Below are 19190 nucleotides of genomic sequence, written 5' to 3' on the forward strand. Positions count from 1 at the left end.
AAAATTTCACCAAACATATTCAGTTTTAATATATATTCATATGCATGTCAGAGCTTTCTGAAAGTAGTATGCATCTTATAATGTCTCAGTGCAGACGTTTCTATGAAGTGGTGAAGCATCCTCCTAGTGCGATGCACACAAACGTGATGCAAGCGTTATCTCAGAATGGATAAAATCATCTAGGATGCTATGCATGGTACTCATCATTATCCATAGAGAGTCCTTGGCAACTGTAAACCCACTGTATGATACGATTTAGCAAAACATCTTGTCCCAGAACAGCACTCTAGGACAGGCTGCAAACAAATGCACACGCTCAGCCTCTGGGTGTCCATAGTTGGGTTTTTTAAATCCAACTCAGATATAACCCGCCGATGTATAATCTTAACTTGAAATGTAGGTCCAATATTATCAAAATACTTCAGAGAATATCAGATAAATGTTGAGAAGATTCATTATTATCAGTATCAATTAAGTAACAGCCAGGTTATTAACACCTTTCCCAAAGTAATGGTCTTCCAAATTTTTGACACCCTCTGTATATAGTTCCTCAATTGTGCTATTACACCACAAAGTAAATAGCACCTTAAACAGGTGTGTCCTTGTCCTGTGGCTGCTAACATTTGGTTGTGCCAGTCTAATGTTTCTCCAGCTTTCACATGGATTGAATGTATCTCTCAAGAATTATTGACCTTTCTCAAAAAATCTCTTCATGGTTTACAGGGCGTCATCAATTCAATTTACTAACACTAAAATGGAAATGATCCTAAATATGCAGGGTTTATATGTTCTCTTCTTCATAACTGATAGATCCATGTTGGAAATCACAGAAGAGAAACTGTTAGAGACACAACATGCCTTGAATGTAGCGACAAGAGTTTCATTGGCTACAACAGAGGACACTGGTATAAATTTGGGTACAAACCTGGAAGGTGTAAGTAACACAACAGCTGTTGCGCTAAAACCTGCAATCCCTGCCTATATAGTGACTCACCTAATAGTATCACTACTTCACTCTGAATTTTCCATAAGTCGCAACCAGCGAAAAATAAAAAGGATACTTTTGCACTAACAGACTCTTACTGAGAGCCACAACTGATAAACATAGATAAAGGTGAAGTAAGGTATTCTTAGGTAAAGTTAACTTGTCTGAGATTCTTTGCCACTTTGAGGTCCTTGGACCACTTGTTGTCTGATGTCCTGAAGAGGGCATCTTGAACTGACGAACATGGAGGAAGTTTACATGGAATCTATTTCTCTTTTCTCACGTCTTAGGAATAGGGTTCTTCTAGAGTTAGAGGGGATTCAGTAGAATAGGGGACAGAAAAAGTTCATATCCTTGGTAAATGTCCACAGAAAATAAAGGAAATAGAGCACAATTTTTTGTAAACTTGCCCTAAGTATCACATAAAAAGGATAATGTATCTAAGCCCTATTTTTTAAATTCAGTGTCAGGAATACTACATATACATACCATGGCAATTGCATGTTGATGTGCAGTTTTATGGTGAACGTCATTCGGGGTGTTTTTTCTACTGAGTTGTTTGAACTATCTAAAAGTAATGGGAATGTAACGTGAAATGTACAGGATATAATTTAATTTGATGCATGACATCTATTAGATTGGTTGTAGGTTGGTACTTTCATACATTTGATTAGATTGGCTGACTGGCAAGGAGAGTTGGTGCACCTAAAGTTACATCATTACATACATATGTAGAGGGCAAACTGTAGCAAAACTGTACTGTAGCAAAAAAGGGACTTGGAACATGAAAATATAAGAATATTTTGCAATTGCGAAAATACCAATTTGCAAAATCAAAATTTAGTGACTGTAAAACGTATTTTTCCTCCGAATGAAACCCATTTTGGGATTTGAAAAAGCCTTTAGGGATCACAAAGTTTGTTTTCAGACCCATACTGAATCACAATTAGGAAGAAGTGCCAAAAGGTTGTTCCTTCCTAATTCCAATTCGATATGGTATGTCTCGATCATTTGCGACTGCAATTGTGGTCTGAATCCACCGACCAATTATTGGCACCTTAGAGGAGGTGGTAACGGAATATGTATTCCTTAACTATGTGGAACATACAAAAAAGGCTTGTGACATAGATAAGCTTGAAAATGTGCACCATCTTTGAAAGAGTATGAGGCCTAAATACCGGTTATGGATTTGAGATAAAAATATCTTACAGAAAAAGGCTTTTTTTAGCCCTGTCAAGGTGAGTGTCTCTAAAAAATGGGAGGGTTAATTTTCAGAAGGAAACGCGCGCAAAAGTGTTGACCATAAGAAAGAACAAAAGTGAAGTGCAGTTGGTAGCCTTTGCAATGATGCTTAATGTGTGGGCTAATATATAGTGAATGGAAAAGAAAACAACTATGCCTTAACACATTTAAATAGTCTGTGTGATTACATCACATGTTGATGCATGTTGCAACTTACTTGATGAATTTGTTCTGCACTTTAGTAACACGGGACTCCCCCCAATCCGACTGTCATTTTTATATCTGCTCATTTTGAATGCCTGGACGGAAACAGTGTCTTCGGTGTATGCTTCACCAATGTAACAGCTGAAGTTGGCCGTGTTTCTTTCTTCTAAAGGAAACAAAAAGTTTACCCCAAACTATTAGCCAAGCCAAAAAACACGGGTCTATATATACTCAACTGTACTGTCTCATAAGCATTCTCCCTGATGCTTTACATGCCTCGTCCACCCTAGCCCAGTGCTGTAAAAGAAAGCAGTAGTGACTCACCAAGCCATGTCAATGTGTCATTCAGAAATTGTACATATATCAGTCTGTCCACTCACATTTGCCAGACCATAGTCTGATTAGTGTTTGGTTAATAGATTTTCATTTTGCCATTTTGCCAAATTTAGCTCTTAGAGCACACTGGTGATGGGAAATCTGCCAGATTTAGAATTAGCATTATCAGTAACAGTATGAAGAACGCAGATGTGGAAATAAAAACACTACATCCATACTTACCTACATATACTTACCTTGACGATATAGTGGCAGACAGTTATAGATTCACTGTTTTGTAGGTTGTCAAAGAAAACAACAACCATGTCTCTGCCATGGGAGGAGTCACACAGAGGATTTTGAGAGGGGTCTTTTATTCCTGTGCCCCTTTTTGGGGGCACAGGAATGAAACACTAAGGGGGTTATTCTAACTTTGGAGGAGGTGTTAATCCATCCCAAAAGTGACGGAAAAGTGACGGATTTACCACCAGCCGTATTACGAGTCCATTATATCCTATGGAACTCGTAATACGGCTGGTGGTATATCCGTCACTTTACCGTCACTTTTGGGACGGATTAACACTCCTCCAAAGTTAGAATAACCCCCTAAATGTGGGAACTGAAAATGTACCCCCAAATGGGGGTATTTCTCAATACCTTAAGAACACTCTTCTAACCTTTTACTGAAAGTCTGCCGCATGTTCCATGGTAATCAGAACTAACTTGTAATAAATGGTTGTGGGTCAGCCATTCTAGACCTGACTGCTGACCCCTCAACAGTTGTGGTAGAGGTGATCTTGACGAACCTAATGGCAGAGTGGGCCAATTGAATATCTACCACTGAGGTAACACTAAGTAGGACTGTTCGACCAGTGAATGTGTCGATGAGAATCAAACATTTTTGGAAGATTATTTATCTCCGTCTTCTTAACCAAGTTAGCTATGTTTTCGGTTTACAGTACTTTTGCTATATCAGGGCAGTACTTTGTTGTGATTGTCAGCAGATGCACCCTCCAAGAAGCAAAGCACCATTAATACACATTAAAATGAATTTAACAGATGCTATGCGACTTTCTTAGAAGTTTGTGTTAATGTTTAATAATCCTAAAGCTCAGTTTTGTGGCCTGTAGAAGGCACATTTTTAAACCTAATAAACCAATTACCCCAAACCCCTCTACTTGCAGATAGACCGGAATTGTGCTTGGCACTTGAAAGATTACATTTTAAAAACTGCTGTGAGTGTAAATTGATGAGGAGCCGAGCTCCAGCCTATATACTTTTGAAGGACGCTAACTCTTAACTCCATTGTTTCTGGTGACCTTACTCAGACACCTATCAAATGAGGAATGGAATTTATCACCCTGGTCGAGAACAGTCTAAAGCATATTAGAACATTGGAACGTTGGCAGCTCCATTGAAAACAATGGAGCGCTGCGGGCTTTTACTAGCTGGTAAAAGCACGCAGCGCCAACATTCCAATGTTCGCTTTGTTCACAGCAACAGCTGTGAACAAAGCCTCACGGAAATCCCCTCGGGCTCCGTGAGGAATTTGTTTTATTTAATAGAACATTCTGCCCTGAGTGGCAGAATGTTCTAATAGCCTTAGAACCCACCGTGGGGGGCTCTACCGGCTATTAAAGGCCCTCTCCCTTGTTAAAGGCCCTCGCCTTCGGCTCAGGCCTTTAACGCGGGAGCGGGCCTTTAATAGCCGGTAGAGCCCGCTACGGTGGGTTCTAAGGCTATAATAATAATAAACTACATTTTGCCTTGCCTCAGATTTTTAATGACTACATTTTAAAGACTTAACCCAAGAGCAGGACTGAAGGTTTCTTCCACAGCTTTCACATCCTTCACAAAAGAAAAACATGATTATGAAAGTAATTTACCCCATGATATTCTGAAATCTGGATAGTCCTTTAAAAAAATAACATGCGCGGAATGCAACAAGGTTGTAAACACGCTCCGGTGGAATGACATACATTACAAAGAACTGTACATAGGTAATGCCAACACCAGATATGTTTTCGGCCAATGGTTTCAAAGTAAGATCTTAGGCAACCACACAAATCTTAAGTAGTGTCTGTCTCACTCAATCCTCTGTGTAAAGGCCATGATGTCTAATCACGTAAATATGTTAATTGTAATAGGCATGCACCTCTCAGTCAACCAACTGAAATTACATAAACAAGCAATGGTGCAAGAAAAAGTAGTTGGGGGCTGTCATGCATGGGAAGCAGCCTGAACCACGACTCCCAAACAACGAAGTTGTGGACAACGAAAGTGGAACTACTCTTTTCTTATTCATAACTTCCTTGTTTGGTGCCTTAACCACGCATGTGCTGAACAACGCACTTGCGTGGTTAAGGCACAGAAGAAGGGAGTCAGCTGAGGAGCATGACGCGATCAAGGAGGAGTTAAGTGGGGCTGGGACTGCGGGCTGTTTTAGGGGAAGGGGCGGTGGTGGGGGGGTCAGGGTATTTTTAGTTATAGAGGGTGGGGGGTCGGGGTGGTTTAGGTTTAGGGGTGGGGGCTCTGGGTATTTTCAGTTTTAGGGGCAGGAGTGCGGGTTGTCTGGGTATTTTCAGTTTTAGGGGCGGGGTTGGGGGTCTGGGGTATTTTTACTTTTTGGGGGTGGGGGTAGTTTAGGTTTTAGGGGCAGGGGTGGGGGGGTGGTTTTAGGTTTTAGGGGCGGGGGAGGGGGTCGCAGTAATTTTAGGGGTGGGGTGGGGGTTTGGGGTAATTTTAGGGGCAGGGATAGGGGGTTGGTGTGGTTTTAGGTTTTAGGGGTGGGGTGGGGGTCAGGGTAATTTTAGGGGTGGGGGTTGGGGTAGTTTTAGGTTTTAGGGGCGGGGTGGGGGGTCACGGTAATTTTCGGGGTGGGGGTTGGGGTGGTTTTAGGTTTTAGGGGTTGGGGTGGGGGGGTCACGGTAATTTTAAGGGCGGGGTGGGGGGTTGGGGTGGCTTTAGGTTTTAGGGGTGGGGGTGGGGGGTTGGGGTAGTTTAGGATTTAGTGACGGGGTGGGGGTTGGGGTGGTTTTAGGTTTTAGGGGTGGGGTGGAGGTTGGGGTAGTTTAGGTTTTAGGGGTGGGGGTTGGGGTGGTTTTAGGGGTGGGGTGGGGGTCACAGTAATGTTCGGGGCAGGGGTGGGGGGTTGGGGTGGTTTTAGGTTTAAGGGGTAGGGTGGGGGGTCGGGGTAATTTTAGGGACGGTTGGGGTTGGTTTTAGGGACAGGGTGGGGAGTTGGGGTGGTTTTAGGGGCGGAGGTGGGGAGTCGCTGTAATTTGGGGGTGGGGGTTGGGGTGGTTTTAGGTTTTAGGGGCGGGGTGGGGGTCGCAGTAATTTTAGGGGTGGGGGTTGGGGTAGTTTTAGGGGCAGGGGTGGGGGGTCATGGTAATTTTTAGGGGTGGGGATCGTGGTAATTTTTAGGAGTGGGGGTGGGGGGCCAGGAGGATCGCATGCTGGAACCATGCATGCCATTCACTAATGCCTTTACCAGGAATGCCTTTACAACGAAAAATCGTTGGGGTGGTTTTAGGTTTTAGGGGCGGGGGTAGGGGGTCGCAGTAATTTTAGAGGCGGGGTGGGGGGTTGGGGTGGTCTTAGGTTTTAGGGGTGGGGGGTCACGGTAATTTTAGGGGCGGGGTGGTTTTCGGGGCGGGGTGGGGGGTCTGGGGTATTTTTACTTTTTGGGGGTGGGGGTTGAGGTAGTTTAGGTTTTAGGGGCGGGGTGGGGGTTTGGGGTGGTTTTGGGTTTTAGGGGTGGGGTCACAGTAATTTTAGGGGCGGGGTTGGGGGGCTGGGGTGGTTTTAGGGGTGGGGGTCGGGGTAATTTTAGGGGCAGGGATGGGGGTTGGGGTGGTTTTAGGTTTTAGGGGCGGGGTGGGGGGTCGGGGTAATTTTAGGGGTGGGGTGGGGGGTTGGGGTAGTTTTAGGTTTTGGGGCGGGGTGGGGGGTCATGGTAATTTTAGGGGTGGGGGTTGGGGTGGTTTTAGGTTTTAGGGGTTGGGGTGGGGGTCACGGTAATTTTAGGGGCGGGGCGGGGGGTTGGGGTGGCTTTAGGTTTTAGGGGTGGGGGTTGAGGTGGTTTTAGGTTTTAAGGGCGGGGTGGGGGGTTGGGGTGGTGTTAGGGGTGGGGGTCACGGTAATTTTAGGGGCGGGTGGGGGGTTAGGGTGGTTTTAGGTTTAAGGGGTCGGGGGTCGGGGTAATTTTAGGGACGGGTTGGGGTGGTTTTAGGTTTTAGGGGCGGGGTGGAGGGTTGGGTGGTTTTAGGGGCGGAGGTGAGGAGTCGTAGTAATTTGGGGGTGGGGGGTTGGGGTGGTTTTAGGTTTTAGGGGCGGGGTGGGGGTCGCAGTAATTTTAGGGTCGGGGTGGGGGTTGAGGTAGTTTTAGGGTCAGGGGTGGGGGGTCATGGTAATTTTTAAGGGTGGGGGGTCGTGGTAATTTTTAGGACTGGGGGTGGGGGGCCAAGGGGAATCGCATGCTGGAACCATGCATGCCGTTCACTAATGCCTTTACCAGGAATGCCTTTACAACGAAAAATCGTTGTTAAGGCATTCGTGGTAAAGGCATTAGTGGTAACAACACGGTCGTTGTTCCGACCTCGTTGTCCAGGCATGCGTTGTTCCGGCATGCGTTGTTCCGACATACATTCGTCATGCATTGGATAAAAAGTACTTGTTTATTTTATTGTTGTCATCTCTCTAAAGCTCCTCCCCCAGCAGTGACCTTTTCCCCCACTCCATTACGATCTATAAGAAATGATTGGTGTTTGTTGCAAATTCTTTCTTATCCCAATGGTTGCCCACCAATATGTATGTCATCAGTTTAGAAGGGCAGCATGAATCTGCGGATTTGTCTAATATTCTCTCAGTAGTTTCAAAATCTCAGCTAGGCCCCTTCTTCAGAAAGGTGATCCCTTTCCTGCGCACATTGTTAATGAAAGTGAGTGCCTAGACTCGTGAAGAATTTTAAAAAGATGCCGAGTTTGGTTTGGCAAGTAAGTCAATTGATATTGAACATCTTTTATGCATAATGAAAACTGAAGTAGAGTTTCATGTGAATCCATTTGATGGAGCATAGTCTACTGATGCACTTCAGAACCAGCAGAAGCATCCATCCGTCTTCCTGAGACATGGACCTTATCACTCCTCCTCCTCGTTTTGAAATTACATTATTGACCCTCAACCCAACAATGAGCCTATTCCCTTCCTCGTATTTTGAGGCCATGTTACCCTCCACCCCTGCCTCCCTCCTTGCGCTCAGATGGCATAGCTATCTTGGTGCAGCAGGTGCAGTGGTGGCACAGATGGATGATTGGTGGCACAGATGGATAATTGGCATAGTCATTCCTGCTAATTGCTGTATTTTGCTACACAATCAGCTATCAGGGGCCCATTTTCCTTGCTCGTACTAGGGTCCATGGCAAACTTGCAACGCCACAGCTTGTGCGCCCACTCCTTTTTCTCTCCATCTTTTCATCACTTTATCTCAAGAATCCACACTCTATCTCCTTATGTCTTATAACATCACATGACGCATAAATAGGTAATAACCGGTTCTTGCAGCAGTATAGATTTTTCTGTTATATGTTGTTTCTTCCCTATGAATCCATTGCCTCTAGGTAGATGTCCATTTTCCAAATAGGTGACAAATTCTCCCATTCCTTGCAGAAGTGAATAATGAAAGTGAACGCTATGAATCAGCGCTTAAATGCTAAAAATGGACTGCTTTTGGATCTGAAACTATCCGTGAGTTAGGAAATATAGAATTCAATTTGAATGTTCTGAAAATGAAAATATATTTGCATAGTTTAGTTAATATAGACTTTAGTGTTCATGTTTATCAGTTTGACTCAAGAACTGAAGATTTAAGCACTGCTCCCAGGCCTTCACTGAAGCCATATTGCCAGTGGGTTAGGATGTTGTGCTCATTAGAGCATTCCCTAATTCTATTAAAAACTATTCTCCTAATTACTTTGACCATAGAGTCAATAAGAGATATGGGTCTGTAGCAACATACATCAGAAGCTTGAGGATTTGTGCAGGCCCTCTCTTAATAGAGAATCCTATCTCTGCATTTAAGGATGATGTTGTCTGCTTTGTGGTCGGGTGATTTTTAAAATCTAGTGTAAGCTGTCACAATTCTAGACTTATTTATTTGTTTTGTATCTTAATTCATTTACATGAACATTTTATGATGTAATTAATAATCGAAATCAAGATTTCATTGAAGGGAAGTGAATCAAGAATTATAAGATTAATGCTGCCAAGTTGGATATCCGTCTCAGAAATGTATTAAAATTATATAGGATTGATGGTAGTGTATAAAAAGGCTTCAACTATGACCTAGCGCCACCCTGCCAGATGGTTAAAATCAGTAACACAGATATTTTTCTATTTGTTTATTTTATTAAGTACAACTCTCAGCGCCCGTCATGAACCAATCTTCATCATCACATAGTATGCATTTGTTGTACTAAAGAATGTTTTGTCAAGTGCTCTGATGCCTTTCTGGATCATGTCTGTGCTGCAGAACGGCTGAAAAAAAATAACTGTAGACACATGTATTACGAAACATGTAGAGTGCAATACAGAAATGTGATTGTTCAAATCCTCGAACCTGAAGAAAATTTTACAATTAGTATATGAATGTCATCTAGTGGATGAGACAAAAACCCGATTTTCTATGAAGAACTGACATTCGTTTTTTTCTCGACAGATACTGAATAATGTGGACAAGATAGATTGTCTTTTTAACAACACTTGCTTGCAGTAACACAAGTAGTTAGCATCTGTTTTCTGTTTAATAGACCTAAAATAGGGCGTTTCTGAGCATTGCTAGTCAAACCCTAAGGTAGAGACTGCATCGCATATACCCAATCAATAATTCAGTTTTTGTAAAGCACAGCTGTTCACCTGTGAGGGTCTCAAGGTGCTGGGGGGAGGGAAGGGGCCTCATCCGAAGAGCCACGTCTCGAGGCTCTAACAGTAGCAGTCATCTCTTACAACATAATGTGTGTTAGACCTGGCATCCTTGGGTGTGGTCTCCTCTGACTTTTTTGCCTTCAGACCTCCTGTTTTGCTGGCTTAGGGACTGATTTCGAGTTTAGCAGAGGGGGTTACTCCGTAACAAACGTGACAGATACTCCGTCTGCCGTGTTACGATCCCATGGTATCCTATGGGAATTGCAATACGGCGTTTGTGATGAAGTAACCTGTCAGCCAAACTCTGAATCAGGCCCTTAGGTTTTGCTGGCTTTAGGACTCTGGGCACTTACCACTGCTGACCAGTGCTAAAGTGTTTGTGCTGTTTTCCTAAAACATGATACCATTGACTTATCCACAACTGGCATATTTAACTTACTTATAAGTCTCTACTAAAGTTCACTACATGTGACCAGGGCCTGTAAATTAAATGCTACTAGTATGCCTGCAGCACTGATTGTGTTACCATCTTTAGTAGCCCTTTAAACATGTCACAGGCCTGCCACTGCATAGCTTGTATGTGCAGTTTTAAACTGTCATGTCGATCTGGCAATTTAACACTCTTGTCAGGCCCGAACCTCCCTTTTTAATACATATAAGTCATCCCTAAGGTAGGCCCAGGACAGCTCCAATGGCAAGGTGCAATTTATTTAAAAAGTTGGACATGTACTTTTAGGTTTTACATGTCCAGTTGTGAAAAATTCTTAAATTTGTTTTCACTACTGTCTCTCTCATAGGTTAACATTGAGATTATCTTATTACATTTTATGAATGCAATTTCCAATTGGGAAAGAAGGCAACCCCAAGTTTGATGTCTCTGGAATCGCAATTTAAATTTCCAACTTATGGTGAAGTTCGATTTCAAATTGTAAGTCTGAAAATGCCCCTTTTAGAAAGGGCTTTCTGCCTGTCTCTGAATACATATCTGCGATGGGTGACAGTTGGGCTTTGTGCATTCCCTTGAGATAGCCACATACAAAGGGAGCTTAGGTCTGTAAGCCAGCAACGTCCCAATGGCCATCATGGGTGGGCTGGGAGGGAGGAGCTGATGCTTACACCTGAATAAGCTGTGCCTGACCAAATGCAAAGAGCTGCATATTTCCCCCCATCCTCCGTAGTGAGTCTGCAGCCAGGGCCGGGAGGACAGGGACCCTGAATACTTAAATCAGCCTCTTTTTAAATTCTCCACCACTTCAAAGGCACAACTGGGCCTCAGACACCACCACTTCAGTACACTTGTGAACCAGAGGACATTCTGCTAGGAAGAAGGACTACTGTGCTGCTGAAGGGACTGTCCCTCTGCTGGACTCTAGTGGACTTTGCTGAACTCCTGCTCTGCTGTGCCTGCCCTTCTGCCTTCTGCCCTGCATGCCTTGTAGTGAGAAGGACCTGGCATTCATCTCTACATCCCCAGAACCAATGTGACTCCAAGGACTTGCTGGTTTGCCTCCTGTTCTGAAGTCTCAGGGACATCAAAGACTGCTCTTCATCCTGCAACAGCACTTGGGCTTTGCTTGCTGCAAGTCTTGTCCTGTCAAGAGGTGCCAATCACGTCCTGGTCCCTTAGAAGTGGGTATAAAGTGCTGCAATTGCCAAAACTTGTGCATCAATGCTGTTGCGCTGATCATAACCAATGTATTTCATTTGCCGCTGATGCATCGCCTGCTTCAAGGACATTGGATCACTGACTCTGTGGCTCGGTACCAATATATCACCTACATTGGAGGAAGCTGCTGACAATGCATCTTGATTTGCATCACTTAGCACCAACGCATCGCCTACATCCAGTGGGATTAACGCCAATGAATCACCTCTGCTCCACACGCGTTGATGGCGCAACAAGGTACTTTTTCAGTGGGACAAGTTGGTTGCTGTATGCAACCTGCACTCCATTGTGGTCAGCCTGAACATTTGGATTTATCCCGGTCAAGTGCAACCAGATTGCCCCAGTTGGCACTTTATGCTTTTATGCACTATAGTTGCAGATATTCTTGAAAAAGTCACATCTCGACTTCTACTTATTAGATTTTTTTCATGTTGGTCTTGTTTTGTTCATTAAATTAAGGTCTATAGTATCTTTTTGTGTGGTGTTTTCACTGTTTTACTGTTTTAAGGCTTGCGCAAATACTTCACACATTGCCTTTCAAGTTAAGCCTGACTGCTCTGAGCCAGGCATCCAGAGGGTGAGCACATGTTAATTTATGGTGTGGATCTGACCTACCCTAACTAGGACTGTGATTCCTGCTTGGACCGGGTGCATACCTCTGCCAACCAGAAACCCAATTTCCAACAATGTGTTAAAGATATTTTTAAAGGAAGCAAAATTACTGGCGTACAGAAAGTAGAAATGAAAAAGAGGAAAAGAAAACAAAATGTATCATGTGTCAGGACATGATAAATGAAATATTTTAGGACATGATAAAACAAAAAACAGTTGTTCAGTTTAATCGTCTTTTCTTCCCAAGATGTAAATTTATCCTTCCAAATTCATCACTGTCCCACAAGTCATTCCAGCCCAAGGATTTCCCCAGTGAAACTGTTGTGTGTAAAATGACAGTCAGGACACTGCAAGAGAAAGACTTCATGTCCCAGGATTCCATTGCCTTAACGCACAGGTGGAGAGAGGGGGAGGAGATGGTGATCCCTTCTTTGCCTGGATGGAGTGCTAAGAAACACACTTGATCTCTGGCATTGTGGGATGCTTCAACAGAGGGACTCTACATGTAAGTGGAGAGATGGGGCATAGGCAGTGAGGCCTTCCTTGCCGGGCTGGAGTGCTGAAAAGCACACTTCATTTACCGCACCACAGGAGGCTTCAACAGAGGAACTTCGAGTCCCAGGATTCCATTGCCTCAAAGCACAGGTCAAGAGAGGCGGTGGAGGTGCTGAGACTTTCTTTGCCTGGCAGGAGTGCTCCAAAGTATATTTTATCTCCTGCTGCGCTGGATGCGCATGGGCACTGCCCAGATGAAGACAGGGCCAAGATGGGCCTGTCTGAGCCTGTACGAGGCTGAGCTGGGCCGACGAGCTGATATCTATTGATGGGCAATTGATTCCCGGCCATACATCAGCACCTGAAGTTACAGCGCATAACCAACTATGGGAGAAAAAAAATACATCTTGGGAGGCTGTGGTAAGGAGCACATGGGGGGTATTAATTATTAATAATTATTTGACTAGTGCCATGGGATTGATTAACAACGAGTTGTAAATCATTGATGATAGACTGTCAAAGACACAAAGTGCATTGAGTGTAGCGACTTGGATGTCATTGGCTGCAACACAAGATAGTGGTATAAATTTGGTTACAAAGCTGGAAGACTTAAGGAACACAAGAGCTGTTGCTGACAAAAAACTGCAATCCCTGTATACGCAACGACTCACCTAATAGTGGCACTACTTCGCCCGGGATATTCCTAGAGGCGCCACCTGCAAAAAGGAACAAGGATACAGTCTGGGTAACAAGTTCGAAAAATAAACTGTTAGTTATTAGAAAGAATATCAACTACCAAACGTGTATTATTCCACAAAACACAAAGGACACAAATGAGGAGATAGTTGAGATTAATTCCCTCATTGCAGTTATTAATAAGAAATCGTGAAACCTTGAATTATGCCAAACAACGTGTATCACAGAAGTACACAGGAACATTGAATCAATTAGCGTTTCCCTAGCCGAAATTGTGAATAAAATGGCGGAAAGTTCGTTGACCCCACTTAACTCCTTAAGGCACGGTGACAATATCGACGGTAAGTGTGACCGTGTCTGGAATTCAATTAATGCTAAATTTCCTGCCTCATTGAGTGCTAGAGAGGCAACGATTACTGCAGGCAGACTTACCAATCCCCGAATGGATGTAAAGGTACCAGCGGAGGGCAAAGGGGACACTGTGGGAAAAACCACACCAAGAAAATCACAGAGGAACATGCCACACAGGAGGAAGCACAATAGCTTTAATCAGTCCTTCCATGATAATGTACTGGTTGTACCTTAAGGTTCTGAGGCAAGGGGCACTTGTGAATTCTTCCACCCACTTCCTAACTGTATGCCCTACATAATAGTTTTAAAAGGAGTTCCTCCATTAGAACCTTATACTATTGAAAATTGGACAGATCTAAAAAACTAAAGTGTACATTGGCTGTCGCGTAGGGTGGGTTACGTGCAACATTTGTATAATGAGATGATAGTGCTGAGGAGGGTGTCCTGGATTGGATATTCCATCACTACATGTACTGGACATTGCATAGTGATATATATTTGTACCCACAAATTGCCAGATTCCTTCTCAAATTCTTCTATCCTTTTTGGGGACTGAAAGAAAATTGTTATGAGAAAAAAGCACTAGCACCATGGGATTATTTTATAAACCAGAACACAAGGGAGGAAAAGGCCTGGACAAGCCTTTTTTTGAGCCCCCAAATAACAAACTGTCCCCTAACCATCCGACAAGGCATGTATATCAGGCAATTGAACAGTTATTTAATTTACCAACTGCAAATAGATATGCAGCATTAGAGCCAGTCATTGAAGTCGATTGATATCTGGGGGAAAGTATCAGGACCACCAACCTACCAAGAGATGAAAATTATGAATCCCAAATTTGTATAGGTGGTGATCCCTCTGTCAACGCACTTTTATCAAGAAATAAATCCCAACCAAAGCCTATTGCTAAGCTATCTTTTGCCTATTGAGATACTGGTGGTGTTATAAATAAAAAGGGTATTTTTCTGGCTTAGCTTTAGAACAAAACCTCAGATAATCTGTCTACAAGAAACTTGGACAGCCCAAACGTTTGACAACCAGGGCCATATTTACAAGGCCCTTTGCGCCGCTGGAACTTCACTTTTAGTGACAGTGGGTGTCACACACTAAAGGGCCATATTTATAAGGCCACGTAAAGTCATTCTGCGTGGCTCTTTATGGCCTTCTAAAAAAATGGACTGAGTCAACGCAGCACAAGTCCCTGTGTTGACTCACCCTGCGACAGGGAGGCATGCCATGGGTGTTACGGTGGGTGTTCCCTCGAACACCCATGGCATTTGACACATTCCCAGATTTCCAAGGTTTTGTAAACCTGGGAATGCACCAAAAGTCAACTGGGGAGGCATAAGGGAGACACAACTAGGAGAAATACCTATATTTCTCCTAGTTTTTCTACTTTTTCTAAAGGAACACTCCTCTCGTGATTGTTTTTGTGCAGGAAGATATTCCTTCTTGCACAAAAACAATCATCCCCTCAATGCAAGCACCCTTGCACCATCATGCAAGGGTGCCTATGTTGGCGCATGGCAGCCTATTGTGCACCAGCACAGGGGACAATGACAGGAATGCGCTGTATCTTGTAGATAGGGTGCATTTCTGCCAGTAAGAAGGCTTGAGGTGCTGCCCTGCGTCAAAAGTTTGTAAAAAAGGCTCAGAATGTTTTCTGTCTATTATTACACCGGGAACTTCATCTATGGCTGGACGGGCAAAATGTGGTGTTATCTCGGTCTTACTACTCGTTAAAATGAAAAGGAACTCTGTAGACTCACCTTTCTATCAATTTGTTTTGTTCGCGGTAGATAACCATCCAGATTTGATAATTTTCTTTTTAAATCTCTTTATTATTTCAACAGTAGCACACAAGATGAAACACTCCTGCATCGACTGTTTAGGCACCCAAGAGCTGGTACATTCCATACGGGAAACATCCTTTTTTATGACTTTTGTTTTCCGAAGGTCGTGGTTAACGAAAGCGCAACAACGCTTTTTTTAACCACGACTTCGGTTTTTTGTGCCTTAACTACGTATGTTCTGAACAACGAACATGCGTGGTTAAGGTACAAAGAAGGGACTTGGCGAAGGTAAGTGGTGGGTTTAGGTTTTGGGGAGGGGGTGGGGGGTCAGGGGGTTTTAGGTTTTGGGGTGGGGTCGGGGGGGTCGGGCGTTTTTGGTTTTGGGGAGTGGGTGGGGGGTCACGGGGTTTTAGGTTTTAGGGTGGGGTTGGGGGGTGGGGCATTTTTGGTTTTGGGGATTGGGTGGGGGGTCAGGGGGTTTTAGGTTTTGGGGTGGGGTTGGGGGGGTGGGGCGTTTTTGGTTTTGGGGAGTGGGTGGGGGGTCAGGGGGTTTTAGGTTTTAGGGTGGGGTTGGGGGGTGGGGCGTTTTTGGTTTTGGGGAGTGGGTGGGGGGTCACGGGGTTTTTGGTTTTGGGGTGGGTTTGGGAGGGTGGGGCGTTTTTGGTTTTGGGGAGTGGGTGGGGGGTCAGGGGGTTTTAGGTTTTGGGGTGGGGTTGGGGGGGTGGGGTGAGGGATGTAGAGTGAATGGTGCCAATTGCTTATGATTTTATCAGGAATGCCTTTACAACGAAATATCGTTGTTAAGGCATTCGTGGTAAAATCATTAGTAGTAGCAACGAGGTCGGTGTTCCGACCTCGTTGTTAAGGCAGTAGTTGTTTTTGCAGTCGTTGTTTCGTCGTATATTCATTCCATACATCATATAAACAGAGATACAATTTAAAACAACAACAATAAACTATGCCACTTGTCTAGAATTACATTGCCACTCTACAGAATGGAGGCGGCGCTAGGCAGAGAGCTTCAGGGAGAAGAGGGGCGCAGGGTGCCCAAATGCGCTAAAAGGGCGCAGTGTTTTTGTGGGGCAGCATCAAGCAACAGAAATATGACCTAAAGAGCTGAATGGGCGAGGCTTCATGGAAAGGGATGAAGAGTGTGTCGAGGACACCCGCGCGCTACCCTAGCGCCACGTCAAGCGTGAAGGCCACAACAACCCCATCAACCGACCACAAAAAGCATACCATCCTGAAGGAGCACAATTTTATTGTCTGCATCAAGGTCTGTGATAATTCTAAGGCGGACGTGTGTCGTCCTTGGCCTCCATGCTAACGATGAAGGCGTCCCAAATGTCCGACCCACCCTGAACCAAGCCACTTTGCTGTAAATTGTGCAGTGTCTGAGCCGTCGCAAGGGACTGCTGTAACAAGACTCGCAACCAACTGTCGTGATTGGGGGGTGTGTGGTGCCTTCCAGTGGGTGGCTATTTGACGTTTGAATACAATGAATGCTAAATCAATGAACCTATGCAGTTGATTGTCCTTACTGGCTCGATGTCGCAGACCTAGCAGACAGGACTGAGGTGTCGCCAGATATCACATCAGTAATGCGCTGCCAAGCCACGGATAACGGAGGGCAACTCCACACCATATGATAGAAGTCTGCCAGAGGGACCACACAGCGGGGGCACACCGGGTCCGACGCCGGAAACAAATGTTTTATACTGGCGGGAGGCAAGTAAGAGTGGTGTAGATAATTAAATTTGGTGTATCGGAGTCTAGCATTCTGAGAGACATTCCCAACAGAAGAGAGCGCAGATGACCACGCCGCCGAGGACAGAGGCGCGGGTAACGTTAAGTCCCAGTGGGATTTAACATGGTCCAAGTCCCAGAGCGCACCCGGTAAAAATTACAGAATACAACCCTGATATCGCTCTTCTGCCACCCATTGAAAGGACCAGTGTAAGGATCTGTGACTTCGAAGGGTCAACATCGCCCATGCCCCATGTGGAATGAAGTAGGTGTCGTATAGCGCAATATGCTAAAAAGTTACCAGCCGGTATCCCTGCGCTCACCAACAGTTCATCAAAAGTCACTAATGTATTATCCGAATAAAAGTCCCCAACAGTAACAAGGCCCGCTTCCCTCATATTATGATGTGTTAGCAATGTCCGCGCTGCAGGTAGAAGTGTCAGAGGATATAAAGGAGAATATGGTGTGCAGGGATACCTGCACTATCCAGATTTGATAATAATCACTTTTTATAACAATAGATTTGATGCCAATCAATTTGAGGTGATCACCAACATGGAAAGGGATTTAGATCAAGTTTTATTAAAAAGGGGCAGGGATGTGTGACACAAAGTCAAGACCAGCAAGGGTACGTCACAAAATAATTTATTCCATCTGAAGTAATGCAGAAATCAGAAGGAGACAGCGAACAACACATTCCGCCTAATTGCTTGCAACCACCAACTGTCATCTCCCACAACTCTCCCTGGAGCTCAACTCATGGACATTGCACAAAAGGACCCTCATGAGTAGAACTCAAACATACTAATATGCTTCTCCTGTGGGCTGGTGACTTTAATATTGCACTTCGTACTTCCCAGTCAAATGAAGTCTGGGGAATGCCAGATACATAGGGGGAGGGCCAAAGGCACTTTGTACATAATGAATATGGGAAGGTCCTGAATAGCGCACAATGTAAATATGACCTAAATTTGTAAATGATATTGAGAATACTGATGTGTCCACATTCATAGGAAGGGGTGCATCAACTACTATAGATTTTATTTTGGTATCATCAAACACCTTGACACTTATTGAAGACTTTAATGATAAGACTCACTTTTTGAGTGATCATAATCCCTTGATACTAATTTTAAACATGCACATGCTTTTAAAATATTCATTAAAAAAGATAACAAAAATAGAAGTTGTAAGACCAAATTGAGTAAAAATAAAACGGACAGGAGAGAATCCCACTACCGTCCTTCCAGCAGTAGTACAGAAGAACAGGTATAATGTAGCTTACTATTTATCCGATCCTAACCATGCTTCTGGGATTGAGTCCCATGAGGCTACTAGTATATCCTTTAGTAGTCAGGGAGAATGAGGGCAGGTTCAGTGCCTGGTTTGATCACAAATGTACGTTGGCCTTAAGAGAATTAAAAGATATACTACAAAAACCTGAGAGACAAAAAGCAAGTACATCATTGCAGGCAGAGGTACAAATTAGCAGTGGCAAAGGGGAAGAGCGAAATCCAGATGGGATCCTCTGGTATGGTGGTGCAGGCAAGTAACACCAATTATAATGTCTTGTTTTGGAAAACAGTCAATCTTTTTTTTAGAGAATATAGACATCCCCAACTGCATGAAGTGGTACATCCAGATAGATGGACTACACACTTTAGGCACATTGTTAAGACTAATGATGAAATGTTTATCAAAAAGGATGAGTGTGAGAAACCAGGAATTTTTGCAATGTCCTCCCACTGTCCCCTCATTTTTGACCGCTAGATGTTGGTTTTCTGACTCTGAGTGCGCCCTAGGCTCTGCTAACCAGACCCAGGGCATGTGTTTTGATTAAAAGGTATATGCAAATTAGGCATAGTTTTAATTGGCATGGCAACCTACCTGTAAGTCCCTAGCATATGGTAGGGCATGTAGGTTTAGAGACCCAGCAGATGTAATGCGTTTAAGTATGCACTGCTGTGTGGCCTGCTGTCAATTTAAAAGCCATGCCTGCCTTGCAGACTGCTTTTAAATTAAATGTATATGCAAATTGACTTTGGAATTAAAAGTACTTCCAAAGTTTTGAGCTACCTTATTGTTATATATAAGTCACCCCTAAGGTCTCCCCTGGGTGACCCAGGGGTAGTGTGTTTTGTAACTAAAAGCAGGGACA

The 19190-nt window shown here is 44.0% G+C and overlaps 1 protein-coding gene across 4 annotated transcripts in view; it reads right to left on the reverse strand.

Moving 5' to 3' along the window:
* PTPRC (protein tyrosine phosphatase receptor type C) overlaps window positions 1–19190 on the reverse strand; it is a 536505-nt gene that overhangs the window by 225867 nt on the left and 291448 nt on the right. For all 4 annotated transcript variants that reach the window (XM_069231438.1, XM_069231436.1, XM_069231437.1 and 1 more), the window contains 2 exons: window positions 13115–13159; window positions 2445–2597 (listed from right to left, as the gene is read on the reverse strand). In XM_069231438.1, coding sequence (XP_069087539.1) covers window positions 2445–2597; window positions 13115–13159 — 198 coding nt within the window. The remainder of the gene's footprint in view (window positions 1–2444; window positions 2598–13114; window positions 13160–19190) is intronic.

This window comes from Pleurodeles waltl, chromosome 4_2 (assembly GCF_031143425.1).
Source record: "Pleurodeles waltl isolate 20211129_DDA chromosome 4_2, aPleWal1.hap1.20221129, whole genome shotgun sequence".
In the NCBI taxonomy this organism is placed as follows: domain Eukaryota; kingdom Metazoa; phylum Chordata; class Amphibia; order Caudata; family Salamandridae; genus Pleurodeles; species Pleurodeles waltl.